Raw genomic sequence first — 21,081 nt, 5'->3', positions numbered from 1 at the left:
CCTCACACCCCCTAGGACGGCTATAATCGACAGGACTGATGCTCACTGATATGTCTATCAGTGAGCGCTGCGAGAGATGTGGAGGAATCCAGCCTCCTGTGCCGCTGTGGGGACGTAGGTGGTGCAGCCACTTTGGGAAGGAGTCTCATGGCTCCCCAAAGGGTTACATGCGGATTAGCAGGGGACCCGGTGATTCCACTCCTAGGTGTCTACCCAAGAGAACTGCAAACGCATGTCCACACAAAAACCGTGTGCGTGAATGGCCACAGGAGCATCATTCGGCAGGAGCATCAACAGCCAAAAAGTGGAAATGGTTGCATGTCCATCAACAGATGACCAATAAACAGAATCCAGAGGGTGGAAGACTATGCAGCAAAACTGAGTCATTGGCACGTGCCACGGCATGGGTGACCCTCGGAAGCACGCTATGCGAGAGAAGCCGGTCACAAAGGACCCTGTAGTGTATATTCCACTCCTGTGAAATGGCCAGAAATGACAACTCTGTAGAGGCAGAAAGTGGGCCTGGGGTGGGAGGGAGGGTGACGGCTAAGGGGCAAGGGGCCTGGGGCTTCTTTCCAGAGGTAACAAAAGGTTCTGAAATCCATCGTTGTCGTGGCTGCACAGCTGTGTGAATGTAGTAGGAGCCACTGAACTGTACACTGTAGGCGACTTGCAGGGTATGCAAAGTGTAAGCTGTTAAAACATAACCAGCTATGGCTTGACGCCAAGGGCAGTGTTCTCGAGTGCTGTCTGCTGTCTACTGCTGGGGTCAGGCAGGGTCAGGCTCAGGTCCCAGCCTGTCCACTCACTCCCTTGTTCTAGTTTAGAGACAGCCTGCACCTCAGGGGCCACCTCTGTGAAACGGGGATCAGAGAGTGAGCTGGGCAAGCGAGACAACACAGACCGAGCACTGCGCGTGGCGCCCCCGTGTGGCGAGTATCTGTACGTGCTGCTCGTGGTCAGTATCCACCATTGATTAAAAAAGGAAAAAAGGAAACACCGCAGAATCATTCCACAGCAAAGAGATAACATATGTGAACATTTGGGTGGGATATTTCCTTCTTCCCCACACAGCAAAGCTTCTTTTTATCTCTCCCATTCCGTCACTCTCAAAGAAATAGCCACTCCAGAGAGAGATGTGAGGTTTCTTCCAAAAATGAAGTTTCCTCCACACCCATGAGTGTCCAGGGTATGAGTCCCCAGAGCCCCTGGGGGTCCTGAGCCACCAGTCCTGGAGGCCTCCCCATGCCTTCCCCTCTGGGTCCTGAACTCACATGGACTCCAGCAGCTGCATGTACTGCTCATCTCCTCGGCCCCCTTCCACCTCGTGGTCCAGCTTGAGGATGATCTCGTTTTCAAACTGAGGAAGTCAGAGATGAAAATCAACACTAATACCATTAGAAGGGTCAACGTTCAAATTACTCAGTTCATTTTGTAACCGAAACATTAGGGAACACCCATTCGCTCCCAGGTTTAGTGCTGGGAAGCAGGAACACAAAATGGAACGGGACACTCTGGGTGCCTTTTAGGAGTTCCCAGAGAGCGGAGAGGCAAGCAGAGGGTGCAGGCTGTAGCAGAGATGGGAGAGAGGAAGGGAAAAGGGGACAGAGAACGGAGAACCGGCGAAGGCTCACAGCTGGGTCACTCAAGCTTGTTCTCAAAGTTCACGTTGAAATTTGTAGGAGAATGGAAAGGGAAAGGGCATTCCCAGCAGAGGGCACAGCATGTGCCAAGGCACAGAGGGACACCACAGAGCACTGCGCCTTCAGGGAGTGGCACGCTGTCCCGGGCAGTTGTTATGTCTGCCTGCCTAGTATTCCTTCCTCCAGACTTTGGGGATCACACCAGCCCTACCCCCAGCCTGTGGGACTCAGGTGGGCTGACCCTACCTCCTGAGCTCATCGCGTGGGTATCTATGTGATCCAGGCCTAGTTCCTATTAGCATCTTTCAGCATCCAGACCCTAGGATTAATAAAGGCCCAGACAAAGCCAGTGAGACCCACATGTGAGGCTTTGTTTGAGTTCGTAGCAAACAGTCTCTCTGGTCTACTTGACGATTGAAGGATGTAAGCCTGAGACTGTTAGGGAAAGAGACTGCTAGAGACCACAGTGAAAGAGCCTGCCTGAGAATGATGTCAATACAGAGGAGAGCAGAGAGGAAGAGATGAAGCGAGACTGAAACCTGATGCCATTTTTTGAGTCCCTGGATCCAGCCATACCTGAAGCTATACTATTTACATGAGAGGATGCCTCAGAGAGTCAAGAGTGACAACTGTAATGATCAGAGATTAGACTACCTTAAGTGACCTGAAAGTAAGCCTGCACTAACAGTTCTACCAAATCTTGTAACACTGAAGTCAGAGAGTGTTCTGTTTCCCTACTTTCACCCAGTTGAGTAAACGGCTTATTCAATATTTTGAAGGTTCATCAGGTGCTTCTTTTATGTGACTTTAATGCAAAATGGTTTGCCCTGCTTCACTATCACACCCTGAGGAGTCTGTGCAAATCAGGCAGTGCACACATCACCCATTTCAAGTAAGAACCTGGCACCTGTAGAAGGGAAGGAGGCCCTTGGCGATGGTCACCAAGGTCACAGGAGCCTTTGGGGACTCCTGGCTCCTAACCCAGACTTTTAATCCAAGTCCTCACTATAACTCCGTGAAGTCAGGAGGTGGAGCATCACCTTTAACTACGACAATGCATGAGAAGCAGCCAGCCCTGCTTGGCACCACCCTCTGTAAACGTCCATTATAATTACAGATGAAGTAGAGGCTCAGAATTTCCATGGCTTGTCTGCAGTCTCAGATGAATGGCAGAGGCCTTTTGGCCGGCCCTTCCCAGTATACCAGGACCAGACGCAGTCCAATTAGCTGGGATCTTAGGTGATGGAAGGCACGGACTGGAGTCACTTCCCCCTGATTTACATACCATCCACAGGGCCATTATCCCCTTGCTTTTGTGTGCTAAGGGCCAAAGGAAGGGACCAGAAGCTGGAAGGAAGGAAGGAGGGAAGGAAGGAAGGAAGGAAGGGAAGGGAAGGAAATAAGAACAGAGGCCTAGAGGGGGCCAATCAGGTGAGGCTCTGGGCTGCACATGGACCACACCCCTTCTATGGCGCATCCTGTTAAGCATTTTTCTGGGTCCCGTACTCTCCAAAGTCGGGGGGTGAGGGACTATCCTGATTAGAGATGTCATCAGTGCTGAGCCTGGGGCAGGAAGAAATACAGCCAAGGGACTGCAAGCGTGGGCACTGATGTCAGGCTCTCTGCCTTTAAGTGTTCCTCCGTTCCCTCTGCCATTTGGGGAAAACAAGGGGGTCTTTCTAATCCTCGGTTTCGCACTTTATAACAGGGGTCAGCAAATGGTTTCTATAAAGGGCCAGATGGTAAATATTGCAGACTTCGCAGGTCAGTCTGCCACAGCCACTGTGCTCTGCTATTGTGGCACAGAAGCGACCTCGGATGATACATAAGAAATTGGCACGGCTGGGTCCCAATACAACTTTGTGTGCAAAAACAGGTGGCAGGACAGGTTTGGCCGTGGGGCCGCCGTGTGTTGAGCCCCTGCCCACAGGATCGATCGGTGTACCTACCGCCTGGCAGGGGACGAGGCAAGAGGCCTTGAATAAAGCACTAGGGGGAGCCCGAGCTCAGGCACGCACGGGCTTGGCCGAGCTCGTGTGACGACTGCTAGTGCTATGGTTGTGACTGCTGAGGGGCTCTGGAAAGCAGCTTTGGAGGGAAAAGCTGCATCTGTTCTCGTCTGAGTTGTTCAGTGGTGGGTGCTGGCACGAGACTCCCCCTCGTAAGATAAGCTTTCCTGTGGAGGCTGAAAAGTGGATGGGGCAAATCAGCACTGGTCTCGGGTCACAGAAGAGCCTGCGGGGAGGGAAACGACAGGCTGCCGGGGGATGTGCAGAGCTGGGGGACACCACACCCGCCGGCCGGACCCCTGGGGGCGGGTGGGAGAGTGAAGGTCTTGTGCACCCGGGCAGGAGCTGTGCTTTAGCTCGGCTGTGACCACAGCCTTTGGCATCAGACAGGCCTGGCTTGAGTCTTGCTTTGACCTTTTCCTCTGCCATGGGGCCCCAGGCCAGTTACTAAAGCTTTCTGGGGCTCCGTTTTCTCGTCTATGAAGTGGAGGTTTAAAACAGTACCTGCTTTATCGTGGTGGCTGGGAGAAGTTAATGGGAAAACATGTATAAAAGGCTAGCTTGACACACAGCACCCAGTAGGCGCTCAAAGCTTGTTGGCAATTATCCTCAGGATGTGGTTGACACTGTCCTCATCGTTAGCAGCGTAATCTAACTGAGCCTTTATGACAGCCAAGGGATTGGTCTGCCACTCCCATCACCCACTAGAGCAACAGGTGACACTTTTGCTGCAATTCACCTCCCAGAGCTGAAGAAGCTCTTCCTCTGAAATGTGGCGGGGAGGCGCTCTGAATGGGAACGTGGATGTGGCACTCGCCGCATCCGTGTCAGACATGAGACAGGTGTGAGGAGTCCAGGGCAGAGAGACCAGCTTCAACCCTCAGAGAGCTCACAGTAGTGCCCTGAGGCCCTGGTGAAACGCCCCAGCCCCATGCAGGAGGACGAGAGACATGTCACCCTGGTTGGAACACAGCCATGCCAGCCACAGTGTGGCCAACCCGAGGCCACTCTTGCCGAATTGTCCTTGTCCACAGGCGCTCTGGGGTGAAGTGCTGTACTCAGGAGGGGTAAAGGTTCTCAGTCAAATGCACCAGCTGTCTAATTTAGGCTAGAGGGGCAGCCGGGGAAATCCGGCTATAATATTGCAGAAGGAACTCAGTGCAGAAAGTGAGGTTGCCTTGGGGCTCCTCCCTCCCCACCCTCAGCCCCGGAGTCTAACTCCTGCTTGAACAGATCTAGGTGTGTCACACCCGGATGGACCATGGTTCGGGGAAGCAGGGAAGGCTTTCCCAGAACACGAGGCCTCTGCTGCAGAAAGGCTAGGATCTCTGCAGGTACAGGAACCAAGAAAGAGCCAAGCACAGGCAGGATGGCATGAGAAGAGGACATGGGGGATGAGGCCGGAGGGCCCGTGCGAGCTTCAGCAAAGGCTCTGCTAAGGCTTCCCCTGGGCTCTGCTAGTTCCTTGAAGAACCCCACAGTTTAGAAAGGGAGTCCTTATCACCTGTCAGCCACCCGGCTCTTCTCTTATCGGAATGTTTTGGCATCACGCCCAAATGCCAGTTTGCACATGATGCCTTCTGGATTTCAGACCTCAGTTCTGAGGTTCACTCTGGACCCAGACGTTGTGGCGGCTTGGGGTTCCTGAGGACCTTGTCCCTGACCTTTCCTGGGCTACTTTCTGTGGCCACTTACTGTGCATCAAACAGCTACGCCCGCGTCTGCTCATCCCACAGCTGAGCAACCACCGGGCATGCCAGCTGGTTTCCATGTGGGCAGCTGCCCCGTCAGCCGCCTGGCTGGCCCGTCTCTTTAGATACGGGAGAAACAAAGAGGTGATTGGGGGACATGCTTGCAATGAACCAACTCCCGGAGTGAGGAGCCCCAGGCCAACCCTGGTCAAGGAAAAGAGGTGGGTGCACGTCACAGGGATGTCACCTCGAGGGCATCCTTTAGGGCAGGAAAATCACATCACAGGCAAACCTCTGAAGACACGAGGCCACTGAACAGCTGTCAGAACCTAATCCAGAAATAACTGGAACCTGCTTCCCTTTGGGGCCATCGGGAACCTGGAGTGTTTCATTTGCACACTCGTCCCAGGACATCTTCCAAGCCAGCTGGTGCCCACACCTTTGGAGGGGATGTGGGAAGGGCTCACACCATGAGAAAAGGCTAGAAGGTGTAAAAGTTTGCCTGGGGTCAGAGGTCAGAGTTCAGAGCAAGGAGGGCCCTGAGCTCAGGCTGAAGGATTTGGACTCCATGGCTGAGGATTAGGGAACCAGTGAGCACGGCGGTGGGGGTGGGGAGCGGATGCCTACGGGGTTTTGGGAAAAGCTGTTTGGAATCTGCTGCCTTGTAAGTACTGGTTTTAAGAAAAATTATCTGGCCGCAGGATGTGGCATAGAATGAGGGAGACATTCTGGGGAAGGCAGGGGGAGGAGCCCAGTTACAGGTATATGCAGGAGAGAAGGCGGGGCAGAGAGGGCCGGGAAGGGGGTGCGAGGTGAGAGGGGACCACACACCTTCACAGGCAGCCTCCGCAGGACCTGAAGGCCACCCTTCCTCAACTGGGTGAAACTTCTGAACAGTACCAGGAGCCTACTGTGGAAGTGGGTGCTTATTCTCCTGCCAGAAGCTTCTAGAGGAACTGGGCCCAGAAAACAGTCCTCATCCTTCACGTTTGACCGGATTTTCAATGAGAATCCTGGGCCAGTGACCCTGGCCTTATGGAAGCTGCTCACTCCCCACACGCTGGGGCACATCACCTATTCCCACTGAGGATCCACCTGTCCGTCCCCAGTGACAGGCCCCCGACTCCATTTGTTGTGACCTTTGATGCATGGCGGAGTGTGACACCTGGCAGGGCCAGCTCTCTCTAGATGATATTGATCTTCCAAGCTATGCAGGAAGGGGAAGTGCCAGCGGCAGGGAGGGGTTCCCCCTCTGGATACCCCCTGGGGAACACTCAGGTAGGGAAGTGGGAGTCTCACACTGTTGAGAGCGGGACCTGGCTGATACACAGCAAGAAAGCACATTTTAATCTTGGCCTCGGGCGGGAGAGCGTGATGAAATGCTGACCAAATCCGATCTGCCAGCGCACTCCGGGCACACAGAGAGATGTCCCCACCCTCCCATCGAGCCGCTGAACGGAGCCCAGGCCGATGGAAGGGAGATAGCATTCCGAGGACATGGGCCGCGGATTAGGGATGTTGGCATGAGTTTGCAGGCTCATTTCTTACCTTTTTGAAATCCCCGCTCTTCTCATATTCACACAGCATCATGTCAAAGAAGATTGGGATGGTGGCTTTCCGGAGCTCCGCCTCGGGGATAAGTGTCATCTCTAATATAGGTCCCACCATGCCCGGGATGAAGCAGATTTTGTTCTGGCCTGAAAGAGAGGAGGGGCACGGCATGTCAGGCGGTTCTCGTGGTGCACACCCTCCCCAGGCCAAGCCTGGGGAGAAAGGACAGAAGAAGCGGGCCAGGGAAAACCGTAGTTAACCCCCACACAGTTGTTTGCGCAGAGCCAGGCGCCCTTTTGAACACTTCACATGTATTAACTCCTGCAAGAGACACACGCGTCATCCGAACGAACTCTGTAATTAGGGGTGATGACACAGCTGTGTGGAAAGCGTGTCCCTTTTGCTGAGGGTTTTCCCCTGCGTGAGCTCCTTTGCAAACGGGGCCCGGATGAAACATGCTCGCGATAGTCAGTCACGGAGATATTAGAAATTAGGGCTGTCTGCAGCGCTCACTGTGTTTCTGGGATTTTGGAAAACATGCTTTTTTTTTATCCACTGTTTCATGAAAAGAATGAAATTTGCTGCTTAGAATCTGCTATCATAGTGTGGTCAGTGGACTAGTTGGGGTTAAAACATTGCTTTAGGGTCAGATGAACGATAGCTTCGTATTTCTTCCCCCTCATTTCAAGGCATTCCCGGGCCCCACTCCCCTCGCCCTTGGCGTTCTAGCCGCACGGACCTGGTTCCAGCACCACACACTTGCCTTGCTTCCTCCGCCGCCAGGCCTGTGCTCTCACTGCGCCTTGGTGGATAATATTTTTTCCTGCTGCACCCAACACCACCCCACCCCACGACCGCCTGGCTTCCCCAGGATAGGTCCCACTGGATGGATGTACTGAGAAAAGCCCCCGCCATATTCCCAGCCTACCCCAGCTAGGTCAGAAACACCTGCACGGGCTTCCCCAGTTCTGTCTTCTCACCCAACTTGACAATGAGGTCTTTATTTGTGGAATCATTTGATAAACGTCTGCCTCCCCCACCGAGCGCTTCGCGAGGGTAGAAATCATGTCTGTATTTGTGGCACTGAGCACAAGACATATTGGATATTCATGAAATGTCGGTTGAATGAGGAGGTGAATTTGTCTAGCTCCTACACTCACTAGCTATGTGAATTGGATAGGCATCTGATAAAAATGCAATAGCACTGCCCACCCATTGAGACGGTGTGAAAACGTGCCTCTGTGTACTTAGCACAGAACCTGGAAGAATCGGTGCCCAGTGCCCAGGTAGTGTGGTCCAGTGGTTAAAGGCACTGAAGCCGGGGCTAGATTGCCTGATCCTGTAAGCCGACTCCACTGTCAACTAGCTTTGTGATGCTGAGCCGGTTGATCTCACCACTTGGGCCTCAGTGTCCTCATCTGTAACATGGGCAAATAGCGGTATTTATTTCATAGGGTTGTTCGGAAGAATGAACGAATTATTATTTAGCAGGTGTTCTGCTTGGCACAGGGCGCACTTTCTATGGTGTAAGCTATTGTTGTTGGGATGTTTAGCCAAACGATCTACGAAGGGCAGCCTTGCCGAGCAGAACTGAGCAGACTCCTCAGAACACATACATCAGATGGGGCAGAGATGGCGAGGAAGAGGGGTACTTAGGGCCTGGAGGAAGGGGTACTTCCTGGGGAGCGAGGGCAAGCACATCCAAGCGACCCTGTCCCTGAAGCTGAGCCCCGGATGTTTCATCAGTGGCCGCCTCTTCTGCTCCTGAGTTTCAGAGCCAAGAAGCCCGTGTTCTCCACTGTCAGGACAAACAGTGGTGGGCTTCGCCTGGGGCCCAGTGCCCCCGGGGTGCAGAGACTCAGGTGGTTTCGCACAGAGCATGGCGCTGTTGCTTTCAATTAAAGCAGAGAAAAGGAGACAAGAGGGAAGGCAGCAAGAAAATGAATCTCCCTTCAGCCTAAATGAGGCTTAATGTCGGACCATTTCCCCAGAATTCAGATTAAAAAGGTATCATCCTAGGAATACATTCAGCTAGTGAGGAAGGAATGGTGAAGTCAGACAGAAAGCTGAGTGAAAGATAAAGAGCCTTTCCCAGGGTATCAGCTTCGGTATATGATGCGTTCAGATTACAGCGGAGCCTCAAGTCTTTGCTTTGGCCCAAATAGGAAAAATATGTATATGCTTATATATACATATATACATATTTTACTTTCTTGCAGATTTATAGTAATTGCTAATCTAGGTTTCTGATCTCGTCCTTCAAGATCCTTTAAACCCACAGTGGGGTTTTAAAATTCCAAGTCGAGTGCAATAATAAGTAGAAGGTAGATGGGAAACTGTCAGATAAGCCGCCACGGGACAGAGAAATTGCTTATGCAACAAAGGCCTTTGGAATCCTGGAGGGCACTGGGCACGCTAAGGATACATTTAAGGAGGTTTAAAATAAAGGGCAGACGGGCAGCAGACCAGGGATTTCTTAGATACAACCGACTGGCGCTCTTTGTAGTCAGCTGGTGTTTGGGAGAGGAGGGAAAGAGGGAGAGGAGAGAGAGAGGCTGATCTCTAAATACAGTGTGATCTCAATGGCCCTCAGGATGCCCTGTAATGAGATTTTCTTCATTTACATCAGAAGTGGAATTTTAGCACTTTAGATTTTGTGTTTAGGTAATCCAAATGTGTGTGTGTGTGTGTGTTTATGTACATAGATGCCTGTGTGTGCACACACAATATATTTGTGGCTAATTGAATGCAAACTCATTTGGAAAAAAAAAAAAAATCTCATTCAAGAGACACACCTGCTGCTGTGTTTGAAAAAAAGGAAAGGAAGGGAATCGGTGAAGGGGTCTTTTTCATATAATGCACGCTGAATCGCACTGGGAACAGCAATTAGAAAAGGCTTTTCAAGTGCCAATAAGCCACAGGATAGATCCGAATGCCGGGTCACACAGGCTGTGGAGAAGGCGCGGTGCCCACGCGGCTCGGGGCAGAGCTGCGGGTGTGGGTGGAGCGCTGTCCTGCCTCGGGTCTCATTTGTGCAGTGGCCTCCTCCTCTGTCATCCCTCCCAGGGGGAGACTGAGAACGCATGTCAGGGGTCTGAGGGCACTAAGAAGATGGCCTGGCAAAACAGGAGGAAAGGAAGAAGGCCTGAGGGAGGGAGGGAGGGAAGGTGGAAGGAGACTATCTCGAACTTGGCTGAGAACGAAGTTGGGCGAGATTCCCTGACCTTATGAAATATGGGACAGGGACTTATGAAATAGGGACGGGGTGCTCTAGCTGAGAGCATATGGCTCTCGCAGGGCTGGCGCAGACTCTGAAATGAACAGGAATGAGGGCGAGTAATGCTCCCCCGAATTTCAGGGTCCTGCCTGCCTCCTGGGGACTCTGACATAAAGCTGGGCTGACCAGAAAAGGTCACTCATTCAGTTCAAAAATGGAGGAAAGAGCAGAGATCCCTGCTCCCCACTGACACTGCTCTGAGACAGGGCAGTCAGCTCTCTCCTCTGTGCCTTGGTGCTCTGCGCCTACGTCCCTCCAGGCCCTGCGGAATCTCGGAGCCCCACCACCTGGGTCAGGTCCTGCCACTGCTGCTCCAGGGCTGTGCGGCTTCGTGCCTGTCAATCACCTTCCCTGAGCCTCTGTTATCTCATCTGTAAAATGCAGATAATAATAATCCCTGCTTCATAGGCTTATTGAGGAGCTTAACAGACTTCACATAAACAAAGGGCTTTGCCTCACGCCTGGCTCATGAGAGAGGCCCGGTAAGTGTTGATGTTGGTTGTGACGATGATGGTCTTGATGACCGTCAATATGGGCTCAGCCCGCGCTGGGTTCTGGAAAAAGCGACTTGAAAGGATGTGGCCCAGCCTCACGGAGCCTGCTGAGACTCTGCACGAGCTTTTCAGCTGGGTCACTTTATTTGTTCACCTCTGGAGTCAAGAGCTGGCGGGGGAGGGGGGGGGGAGGGGGTCGTGATGGATTTAGCTTGCCTCCCATGGCTGACACTCACAACCCTCCAAAGACTTCTCTGGGCCGTCCAAACATCTCGTAACCTGGCCTGGAAGGCATGTGAAAAGCCGCAGTCTGATGCTGTCAATCCGCAGCTTATGATCCTGCCATGGTTTCTGCTACGCTTGAGGTGGAGGCTGTAGGTGGTTTGGCCTGATGCTGCCTCTTGGTACCCTATCTTGTCCTCTCGCCCACCCCGCACTGGCCAGCCTCCCGCTCCGGACCACCGCTCGCCCCTCCTCTGCCCGCCATACTCTTGCTTCCCTCTCCCTGGCCCCATCCCCATGCAGAACCTGTCCCTTACATATCCTGCCTCCCACCCAGGTAAATCCTGCTTATTCTCTAAGGTCCTTCTAACCAATACGGAAACTGCTGGCCATGTGTGTCTTTCGAGCACTTGAAAGGTGGCTAGTCCATGTTGAGAGGCGTGCTGTAAGTGTATAAAACCCACTGGACTTCAGAGAATGAGTGCGGGAAAGCAAAACAAAAGTAACGTCTCGATAATGTCTAACATTGATAACACTTTGGAATATGGGGTTAAATAAACTTCTCTGTTTCTCTTTTACTTCTTTAAAAATGCGGACACCAGCACATTTGCCTTTAGATGGTGGGCTCACGTTCCAACTCCACAGGACAGCACAGCCCTGGAGCTCAGGGATGCCTCCACCGCAGCGAGGCCAGCTTCGCTGGGCAGGACTCCTTCACTGACTCTCTGGGAGTCCCAAGCTCCTGTGCTACAGTTACTTCCCTTTTGCAACCATAATTAAGTAGCTCTGCCATGAGTGTGCTACCACACAGTGCAACAATCGTGAGCCCCTGAGGGCAGGGGCCATCCCAGCCACGGGCGTAGTGCCTGGCACTGAGAGGCTGCTTCTATTGGTTTCCTTCGCCATCGTCATGTGTCATCACAGACTTAGTGGCTTGTCACAGCACAGGTTTATTTTCCTATGCTTCTGGAGGGCAGAAGTCTGAAGAGGTTTCACTAGGCTAAAGTCAAAGTGTGATGAGAGCTGAGGTCCTCCTGGAGGGTCTAAGGAAGAAAGTGTTTCCTTCCGTTTTCCAGCTTCTAGAGGCCATGCACCTTCCCTGGCTTGTGGCCCCTGCCTCTGCCTTCAGAGCAGCAGCGTAGCTTCCTAACGTCTCTCCCTGACTCTCCTGCCTCTATTTTCACTCACAGGGACCCTATAATCACATTGGTTCCACCTAGATAGTCCAGGAGACTCTCACCGTCATCGAGATCCTTACATTAATCACGCCTGAAAAATCCACTTCGCCACGTAAGGTAATATAGGCACCGGTTTTGGGGACTGGGACATGGACATCTTTGGGAGCTGTCATTCTGCCTACCACAGTGCTCCATTGTTGTTGTTAAGTGAATAAATGAATGAATAAATGAGTGGATGGATGGATGGACAGACAGATGCATCTCTAATCGCATTTCCCATTTCTTCCCAGCAGCTTCTCCCCTTCTACCCAAAGAGGACATGCTTGCTGAGGTGGGCTGCTCTCCTGAAATACCTACCCTTTCCCCCAGCCTTCCCTGGAGTTTTGCACCCAGCTGGGCGCCCTGTGGGTGGCTAGAAAGTAATGCCCCAGTGGCTCGCAGAGCTCTGCCAGGAGCGACCTCCCCACAAGGGAGGCCACGACGCCAGCCTCTGGAATGTGCCTCTATTTTCTGCAAAGATGGTTAGCGTGGCAGCCTGATGTTAACCTAAGTGAATGTGGAGTGGTTACGTGCAAAGCCATTCTGACAAAATGTGCATCGCTTCCCTCCAAGCAGACACGAATGTGACGATGCTATGCTATCAGGGAAAGTACATTACATCTGGTGTCTTCCCAGGATCCCAACCACAAGTGGCATTAACCCCGTGGTGGCGGGGTCCTGGCAGCAACACGTGGTCCTTCTCCCCAGCAAGGCCTCCTGCACCAACCCTCTCCCACGAAAGTGCACGCACACACTCACACACTCTTCATCTAGACTTCTCTCTGAGGAGTGTTAAATAACCTTCAAGCCCGGGATTATCTTTGCAATTAGCTATCTTAAAATCACAGGGGGCTCAAATGTTTCCTGATGAGGAGAAGAAGTTGATGCTGATGATCATGGTGATGATGCCCTGATTACTCTGGGCATTAAAATAAAATCGAGCCACTTAACATGCATTATAATCTACTTATTATGAGAAGTCTTTGAAAAAACATAGCAAGTTCTCTATTTCACAGCCTTGGAAAATAATTTGCATATTCAGAAAAAAAAAAGGATTAGTCAGAACATTGGACTTGGGGGTCAGGGGACGGGTTCTTTCTCCTCAGCTGAATTGCTGATTTGTTGTTGACCTTGGGAACGCCCTTGTGCCTCTCTGGGCTGCGGTGACCTCAGCTGTAAAATCTGGGGGTTGAATTAGAAGGTGCATTGGTTATGGATGAACCGAAATCTGATTCATATGCTAAACTGGGTAAGTTCTGCTTTAGTTTGCTTCCTCCAGAGCCGCGCCTCCATCCTTAGCACGTCACTCTTGTCTTCATGGCTTTAAGGGGGTACCCCACACTCAGGCATTTTGCAGTTTCCCAGAAAGAAAGAGAAGGAAGGACTGTGGGCAAAAAAACGAGTTGTGCTCATTGAATTTGTCCCATTCCCTTTTGTTTTAACTGGGGGGAAAAATGTTTTCCTGAAGCCCCCACAAGTTTGTTTGTGCTGATTCTCATTGGCCAGAGCTGGGTCACATGGCCATCACCTGCTAGAGGACATTGTTAGCTGAGCAAATTGTGAGCATGAAAAAAAAAAATCGGGGCTCAGGTAGCCAGGAAGAAGGGGCAACGGCCGTGGCGCAGGCACTCAGCCACGTTGGCAACAGACAGCTTCTAAGCTTCCCTCTGTCTGGCCACTCCGTGAATTGCACTTTAAAACCTGTCATTACCCAATGCAGTGTTCTCACTGCCTCGGCCCCCAGCACATACAGTGATTTGTCCTGGTCTGGATTAGCAGGTTCACTTCATTAGCATGCTGGGGGGAAGCGTGCTCATGCCAGCATCTGATGGAAGTCGCGGGGTGGGGATTGGGGAGCCATCCCTGCACTCGGCTGGCCTCCCCTTCCCGTTCTCTTATCCCTGAGGGAGGCAGGCAAGGAGAAGCAGCCAGATAACTAATGAGGAACAGGAAAACCCCTTCCAGCTGATGACATACTACTCTCCTCTTCCTAGGAGGCTAGGCCATGAGGTGAGGCAGGTGGCCAGGTTTGCAAAAGCATGCTTTGCTCTTGTTTTTCTGCAGGGGACATTGGAGGCTTTGTCTGACCTTTGTCTGGCCTTTGTCTCCCATGAGTCAGTAGACATTTGATTTTGGGAAACTCTGCCTCCCTGGATGGACGTAGGCTTGGTGGGAGCAGCAATGGAGCGGCCATCCAGGGAAGGCCAATAGAATGCTGTGCCCTGGAGACTGGATCTTTAGCCGAGTGATGCTGCAGGAATGGACGCCCTGAACGCAAAGCTGCCTCCCCTGGCCTGCATCCTAGAGCGGCCCTGGCCCTGACCACCCCATAAGTAAGGATAAAGGCAGCTATAGTCAGTGTTCTGGTTCTCGCAACCCTCAAACCCTGACAAGTATATCTTTTCATTGCTGTAATTCATCCCACAGGTATTTGCAAACGGCAGGGAGTCTGTGATACTTTAGGACAAACCCTCAAGCCAGAGTGCTTGTCCTGAATCTCTTCTAATCCACTCTATGACCTTGGACATACCTCTTCCCCTCTCTGAGCCTCAGTTTCCCCACTGGTAAAATGCTGGGTTTGACCAGCACTATAGCTTCAAAATATTATCTGAAGTGCTTCAGGATTTCCCCCCTGAAGATCCCCAGGGGTCTGTGGGAGGCACTCAGGAGTGACCTATTATAATAGGCTGTGGGGCCCCAACCCCACTTCAGTTAGAATTGCTCAGCTTTCATCCAAACTATGTACTGAGCATCAGACTTTTTCTATTGGTCCTTGGCTAAAAAATAAATGTTTGAAAAATGCTGGACAATATGATCTCTAAAGGGCCCTTCCAGCTCTGACATTCTGTGGTTCTAAGCAGGTGGAATATTTGGTAACATCTTTTCAGTCCTCAGCATAATTGGGAGCGTAGGAAAGCCTGCCAAAATATAATCTCTATCTAAATAGAATCTTGTGTGTGCAAAACAATGACCATGAAGGACATTCAGGGAAGAGCAGGCTGTGTGAAAGGCAGACAAAGCCCAGATCCTGGTTTTGTAATTTGGGTAACGCCAGGGGCGTGGTGCGCAGATCCTGCGGAGGAAGCCCACCAGGGCTTTATCTAGTCTCCGCTGTTATTGCAAAGCAAAAAATGCAAACTCACATGCAAGCTAAATCTGGGCCCTGTGTTTCCCTGAGCCTATTCAATGTTTTAAAGACTTTCAATGAGTTATCAATATTCATAAATTGGAAAATGCATTTGAAAATTCTGTTCCCTGGCTTCTTTTGAACAACTAGAAGCTGTGACAGCATCAGCCTGGCATTCTAATAGGGCAGCAGTGAGCCAGAGCCAGGCGGCGAGGGCCCCTCTCCGCTGGTACATCTGCTTCACTTTGTTGTGCGCCCAGCTGCTCCCTCCCACGCTCCTGAACCTGAGGCCAGGTGCCCGCGACCAGGTAGGCCTGCACCTGCGTCGTGCTCTTCTGTTTTTTTTTTCCCTTGCAGAGTAATGGTAAAGAAAACATGAAATGCTTCTTATATCCCCATCCTCATCCAACGTGGAGAGATAAAAGGTAGATTGGGAAAGGCAGGCTTTTCTGGAAAATCAGGGCAGAGATGGCATCTCTTTAGGACAGTGGCTTTCTAATAGTTTTGCACACGCACACCACCATCCTCATACCCCAGCCGCCCTGGGGAGATTGGGCAATGTCTAGAGACTTTGTGGTTGTCACAACTAGGGAAGATGCTGTTGGAACCTAGCGGGTAGAGGTCAGAGATGCTGTTGAATATCCTATGGCGCACAGGGCGGCAGCCCCCACAACAAAGATTTCCCCACCCCCACGTGCGGGCAGCACCCTGCGTTATGGAGTTTTGGAGTTTTCCCTTCACTCTTTTACATCAGCTGCCTGGGCCCTGCCCTCCGGGCCCTAGTGATAAAGGCCTGGTGTTGATCATTAAGGAGCCAGAAGAGGGAACTTAGTTTCTGTCCTGGCGGGGCAAGCGTGAAAATACTGATAAAAACTCTGACAGCCTTGTGGCCTCTGTGTTTTCATTCTCTCCCTGTTTGCGCTTGTGATCCTCATAAGCACCCTGGTAGAGGGTGCTATTCCCCTTGCTTAGCCCAGGGTCACCCAGTCCCCTTGTTTTGGGCCTCACAGCTTGTAAACGACAGGGCAAGGCCCGAGGCAGAGATGTGGCAGTCTGTTCTGGGCCCGGTTCCCAGCTGTCGCTTTGATCTGGTGAGCCAACCCACAGCCCCGCCCTCCTGTCCCCAGTGTGCGCCCTCAGCCCGAGCCCAGTGCTGCCAGCAAGCAAGCATGGGTTCCAGCCTGACTGCCGATCCCCTATGCTTTCCCTGCAAAAATGGACGTGCCAGAGGGGGCAAGAAACTGCTGTGTCCAAACAGATGGGGACGCAAGAAGCAAGGTCAGGCGGGTAATTTCAGTTGAATCCAAGAGACAGGCACCGTCCTTGCAAGTGTCTCAACTGAAGAGGGTCAACATCCAAGCCTAGGGCAGAGCAGTTCAGCAGCAGAGAGTCGAAGAGGACTCCAAAACTCAGAGGTGGAAACACCTCATTACTCATTACCATCCATCCATCCTTCCCTCCCTCCATTCATCCATCCATCCCTCCATCCATCCATCCATCCATCCCTCCATCCCTCCATCCGTCCCTTTGCCCTTCCAGAACATATTTATGGAGCAAGATTCAGGCTTTGAGCAAGGTTTGCAGCCCCCGTCCTCGTGGAAGCAAAATCAAGCTCTGGGATTTGCAGCTGCTTGATCTCAAGCCACTTACTTCCCACTCTGAGTTTCCTGATCAATAAAAGGAGGGGGGAGGCTTTCCATCTTGCAGAAGGTAATGTGAAGATTAAAAAAGATCTCCTTAGCACAGACAGGCCTGACTCAGACTCTCAATAAATGTCTCCCTGACTCCATCTCCCTTCCCACGGGTACCACTCAGCTCACACATGATTCCTCTAGCTCACTGAGGCAAGGACAGCTTCTGGGGCCACCTTCTGGCTCAGATCATGTCACAAAAGACCCTGCTGTCCCACAGAACCAATTCTCCCCATGAGGTTGGAGGGTCTTTTGTACATCACACATCACATAAGAAGCAGGATGCAGGACAGCCCACCAATCAGCAGGAAGCATGCGTGTGATGTACATGCCCATGAATTCTCACAGCAGTCCGACCCTTCCTCCTTCTTATAAATTCCAGTTTGACATCTTAACCCCTCAGGGGCACCAAGCAGAAGCAGATCCACAGCTGTTTGGGGGTGGGAGGTAGGGGTGGGTACCCTCTCTCATCAGACACTCATTAAGGACCCGGGGGTGCACACAGCGATAAACTGTTATTTCAAGTTCCCACTGCGGGAAACCCCATGGCCCTCTAACAGATGGTCTTCAAGAAGGAGCTCGGCTGGTGCAGATGTGCCCGTCTGCGTGCATGTGCCTACTCACCAAGTTTGTACCACATATCTCGAATGGAGAAGCCAATTAGCCGTCTCATGTCCCCGTACCTGAGGAGGAGCAAAAAGAGTCTGCTTCAGGCACCGTCTCAGAGATTCCCCGGAAACTCCCCCTTCAGGAGATCCAAACATGCAACCTACTTATTCAGGATTTTGTTGTATTTGGCGTGTGAGAACTGCTCCAGCTGCAGAGAATCCTGAGTGATAAAAGCCACCGCCAGATGAAAATAGTTATTCCACAGCTGTAAATGAAAGGGAATAGAGAACAGTCAGGGAGCGGGTCTGAAGTGGGGAGGCATATTCAATGCTGGGTAATGTGAATAATTTATAAAGATGGCAGAAGACAGGAGCAGAACCAGTTTGATTCGGCGCACTGCAATTTTCTAACTGGCGCTTACTCTGAAATTAACATCCCAGCCACCGCGAGGACAAGGGACGGATTTCTCCAGGCGCTGACCCTGGCCAGCCCCTCTCTGACGGCAGCGTCTGGGCAAGGAAGAGGATTTTCATTTTGTTTTGCTTTGCTTCATTTTGTTTCATGAGAGACCAATAACCCACCCCAGATGGGTGTCCTGGTGAGCTGATTTCTCTGCCTTTGCATCAGAGGGTGACTGGGGACTCTAGGCCTCCCTGGAAGTCCTCCCGGAACTTGTCCGACAGCTCACAGGACCAGCCAGCAACCACTGTGTCTTAGAATAGTTTGTCTTCTCCTTACCCTTAGCTCAATGCTTTCAAAACGTGGCCCCAGGCCAGTAGCACCACCTGGACACTTGTTAGAAATGCGCATGCCCTGGCCCCACCCCAGCCCCACTGAGCCAAACCCCGGAAAGCTGTGCGTTTACACGCACTCTGTGCGATTTTGATGCTCCTTCACCGCCAGGAACCACCGAGGACCCAGCTTAGATACAGGCTTGTCCTAATTTCAACATTTGCACGGTCTGCTGGTGTCAAATGCAAGGACTCAGACTAGAAGTCACTCCTCTGGCTCGTGTGGTGAAGCAGATAACAAACGATTCAGTGCGTGGTAAGTGCTCCAAGGGATTGGCCGCAGTGACCGTGGCACCGACACACGCTACAGAGCCTGAGAGGTGGAGACCGGCACCCAGGCGTTGCTGAGCCTCGGTGAGCCCGTCTGCAGAGGGCTGCAGGAAAGACGCCACGAGATAATGTGTTTAAAGGGCATGAATCTCAGTAAGAGCTGAAAGGCACTTTGTAGCCTTATTGTTCTTTTCGTTAGTCTAGTGATTCCTTTGGGACCAAAGCAAATAGTACAACTGGGCTCCTGGGGTACTCAAGGGCAGTTATTACAAGGTGCCAAGGCCTTGCGTGGAGCAGGTGGAGGGCAGCCTTGCTGGACAAAGCCCACCCACTCTCAGCCCCCTGTCAACGCTGCATGGCAGGAGAGGAAAACTGACTGGAGAAATCACCCACCATTAAGAACTTCATCCTTAATTCAAAGATGTTCATCAGTGGGTTCAGGGACAAGACTAAATAAAAGGCAGCTCCACCATTGATAACAGCGATAGTGCTGCCCAGGGTATTGCTTTCAAATGGGCAATGTGTTCCAGTTTTGGAAATAAATAAAACAAACAGTTCACTTTTCCATGGGCCAGGTACCTCCTTCCAGCTGTCAACACTGGGTAGCTATTATGAGTCCCATTTTACAGATGAGGAGGTGGAGGCAGAGCTGGGTTTGAACCTAGGCCTTCTGGTTGACACGCAGGGCTCTTTCCACGCGTCACGGTGGTCAGTCTTTGGCTGAGGACACACTGACACATAGTTAATGAATGTCCACGTGCCAGGCGCTATTCCCATGTGAGGCCAGGGCAGGGCTTACCCAGGCTGCAGTCCCTCCCTCGTGCCACTCACGTTCCTTTGAGGGAATGTGCTTTCTTTCTTTGAAACCTATCTCCCAGAGTCCAAAACCAGACCAAGTCACCCCTGGACATACCTCCTGGCTCGTGCCTCCCATCGTCAACTCTCCACACAGAGACCAGGGACCTTTTAAAACCAGCTGGACCCTATCACTCCCTTCCTCAAAGTCCTGCAAATGCTTCCCCATGACCCTGAGAAGCCGAATCCAAGCCCTGTGTTTCCACAGTAACCGGGCTTACCCAAACACACAGCGAGGGGCGGGTCTCCTGGGGCCACTCCACTCTTTTCTCCCCGCGCCCCTGTGACGCGCAGGGTTTGAAAATGCGCTCCTTTGGTCTGTGAAGCCCAGAGTTTACACTTCTGCCCATTTAGGACCAGAATATAAATCAAAAAGCCAGGAAAAGGGAAAACCTGGTCACTGGACATGGAAAGGGACACTTTTAGGTGAGAAATGTGTGATTTTAGGGCATTTCATCAGGCCAGTCAGGATATAATAGGAAGTGGATACAGAACAAAGGAGGTTGAATTGCTATGGTTTTTGAGAGCAATTCCAGAAATGCCCCCCCCCACCTCCATATCTGGCAACACACAGATGTGTCAGATGTAGCCGAGCCTCTCGCTCTCCTCTCTTCCACCCGGTTTAGTCCTTCAAAAATCTTTTCTCTGTCCCCTCATCCCTAATTTTCTTTTTTTTTTTAATTGAGGTATAATTCGCTTATCATAACATTCCCTTTTTACAGTCTATAATTTAGTGGTTTTTTGTGTATTCACAAAGTAGTACAACTATCACCACCATCTCATTTTAGAACACTTTCATCACCCCCAAATATACCCTCGGCCCATCCGCAGTCTCTCCCCATTCTTCCCTGCCCCTCAGGCCCTGGAAACTGCGCATCCACCTTCTGTCGCTGCCCGGTCTGGTGTTTCCTAGAGCTGGGAGCATAGAATACAAGACCTTTCCCCCAGCCGAATGTTTTCAGGGTTCACCCGCGTGGTCATGTGTGCCGGTACTTTGACTCCCTTTACTGCTGAACACTCTTACGCCAAAATGTGGGCTGTACCACATTTTTGTTTACCCACCCATCCAGTGATGGCCATTCAGGTTGTGTCTACCTTTCGGCTGTTGTGAATAATGCTGCTGTGAACATCTTTGTGGAACTTTTTGTGTGGATGTGTGTTCTCAGTTCTCTTGGGTACAATACATGCTTACAAGTGGGTCTGATTTTCTTCTGGCTTTCCTCCTTGACGACCTTTGCGGACCATAAGACTGTAGATCCAGGGCCTCCTTTTCTTAGTGGATCAGAAATGGTGCCCCCAAGCGCCTCACACACAGCCCCTGCCGTGGGCTCTGTGGGACCAACTTTGGAATGGAGGGAAGGTTGTCACGGTCAGTGGCTCTGTGCGATGTCTGAGAGTTGAGCAGTGGCCACAGCTCGATCCTTCCTTGACTTTGCTCCTGAAGAATAGGACCAAATGCACTGACCTGGCATTTCAGGCCTCGTTCATTTTCCAGTGCTTCTGCTCCCAACCAGCTGCCGTTCTGGAGGGCTGGTCCGCTCACACTCCACAGATACACCGCGAGCATCTTGGCTCCCTTGGCCTGGCTCGTTGTGGTTCTCATACCCGCTGCGGTTCTCATACCCGCTGCATCT

The 21,081-nt window shown here is 51.7% G+C and overlaps 1 protein-coding gene across 1 annotated transcript in view; it reads right to left on the bottom strand.

Moving 5' to 3' along the window:
* The window catches only part of DOCK2 (dedicator of cytokinesis 2), a 355,926-nt gene that overhangs the window by 40,275 nt on the left and 294,570 nt on the right, over positions 1-21,081 (bottom strand). Inside the window, exons 31-34 of the mRNA XM_024576730.3 lie at positions 17,696-17,796; positions 17,547-17,605; positions 6,892-7,040; positions 1,275-1,360 (exon numbers count right to left, since the gene is read on the bottom strand). Coding sequence (XP_024432498.2) covers positions 1,275-1,360; positions 6,892-7,040; positions 17,547-17,605; positions 17,696-17,796 — 395 coding nt within the window. The remainder of the gene's footprint in view (positions 1-1,274; positions 1,361-6,891; positions 7,041-17,546; positions 17,606-17,695; positions 17,797-21,081) is intronic.

This window comes from Desmodus rotundus, chromosome 6 (genome assembly GCF_022682495.2).
Source record: "Desmodus rotundus isolate HL8 chromosome 6, HLdesRot8A.1, whole genome shotgun sequence".
In the NCBI taxonomy this organism is placed as follows: domain Eukaryota; kingdom Metazoa; phylum Chordata; class Mammalia; order Chiroptera; family Phyllostomidae; genus Desmodus; species Desmodus rotundus.
This window is presented reverse-complemented; position numbering and strand designations above follow the sequence as displayed.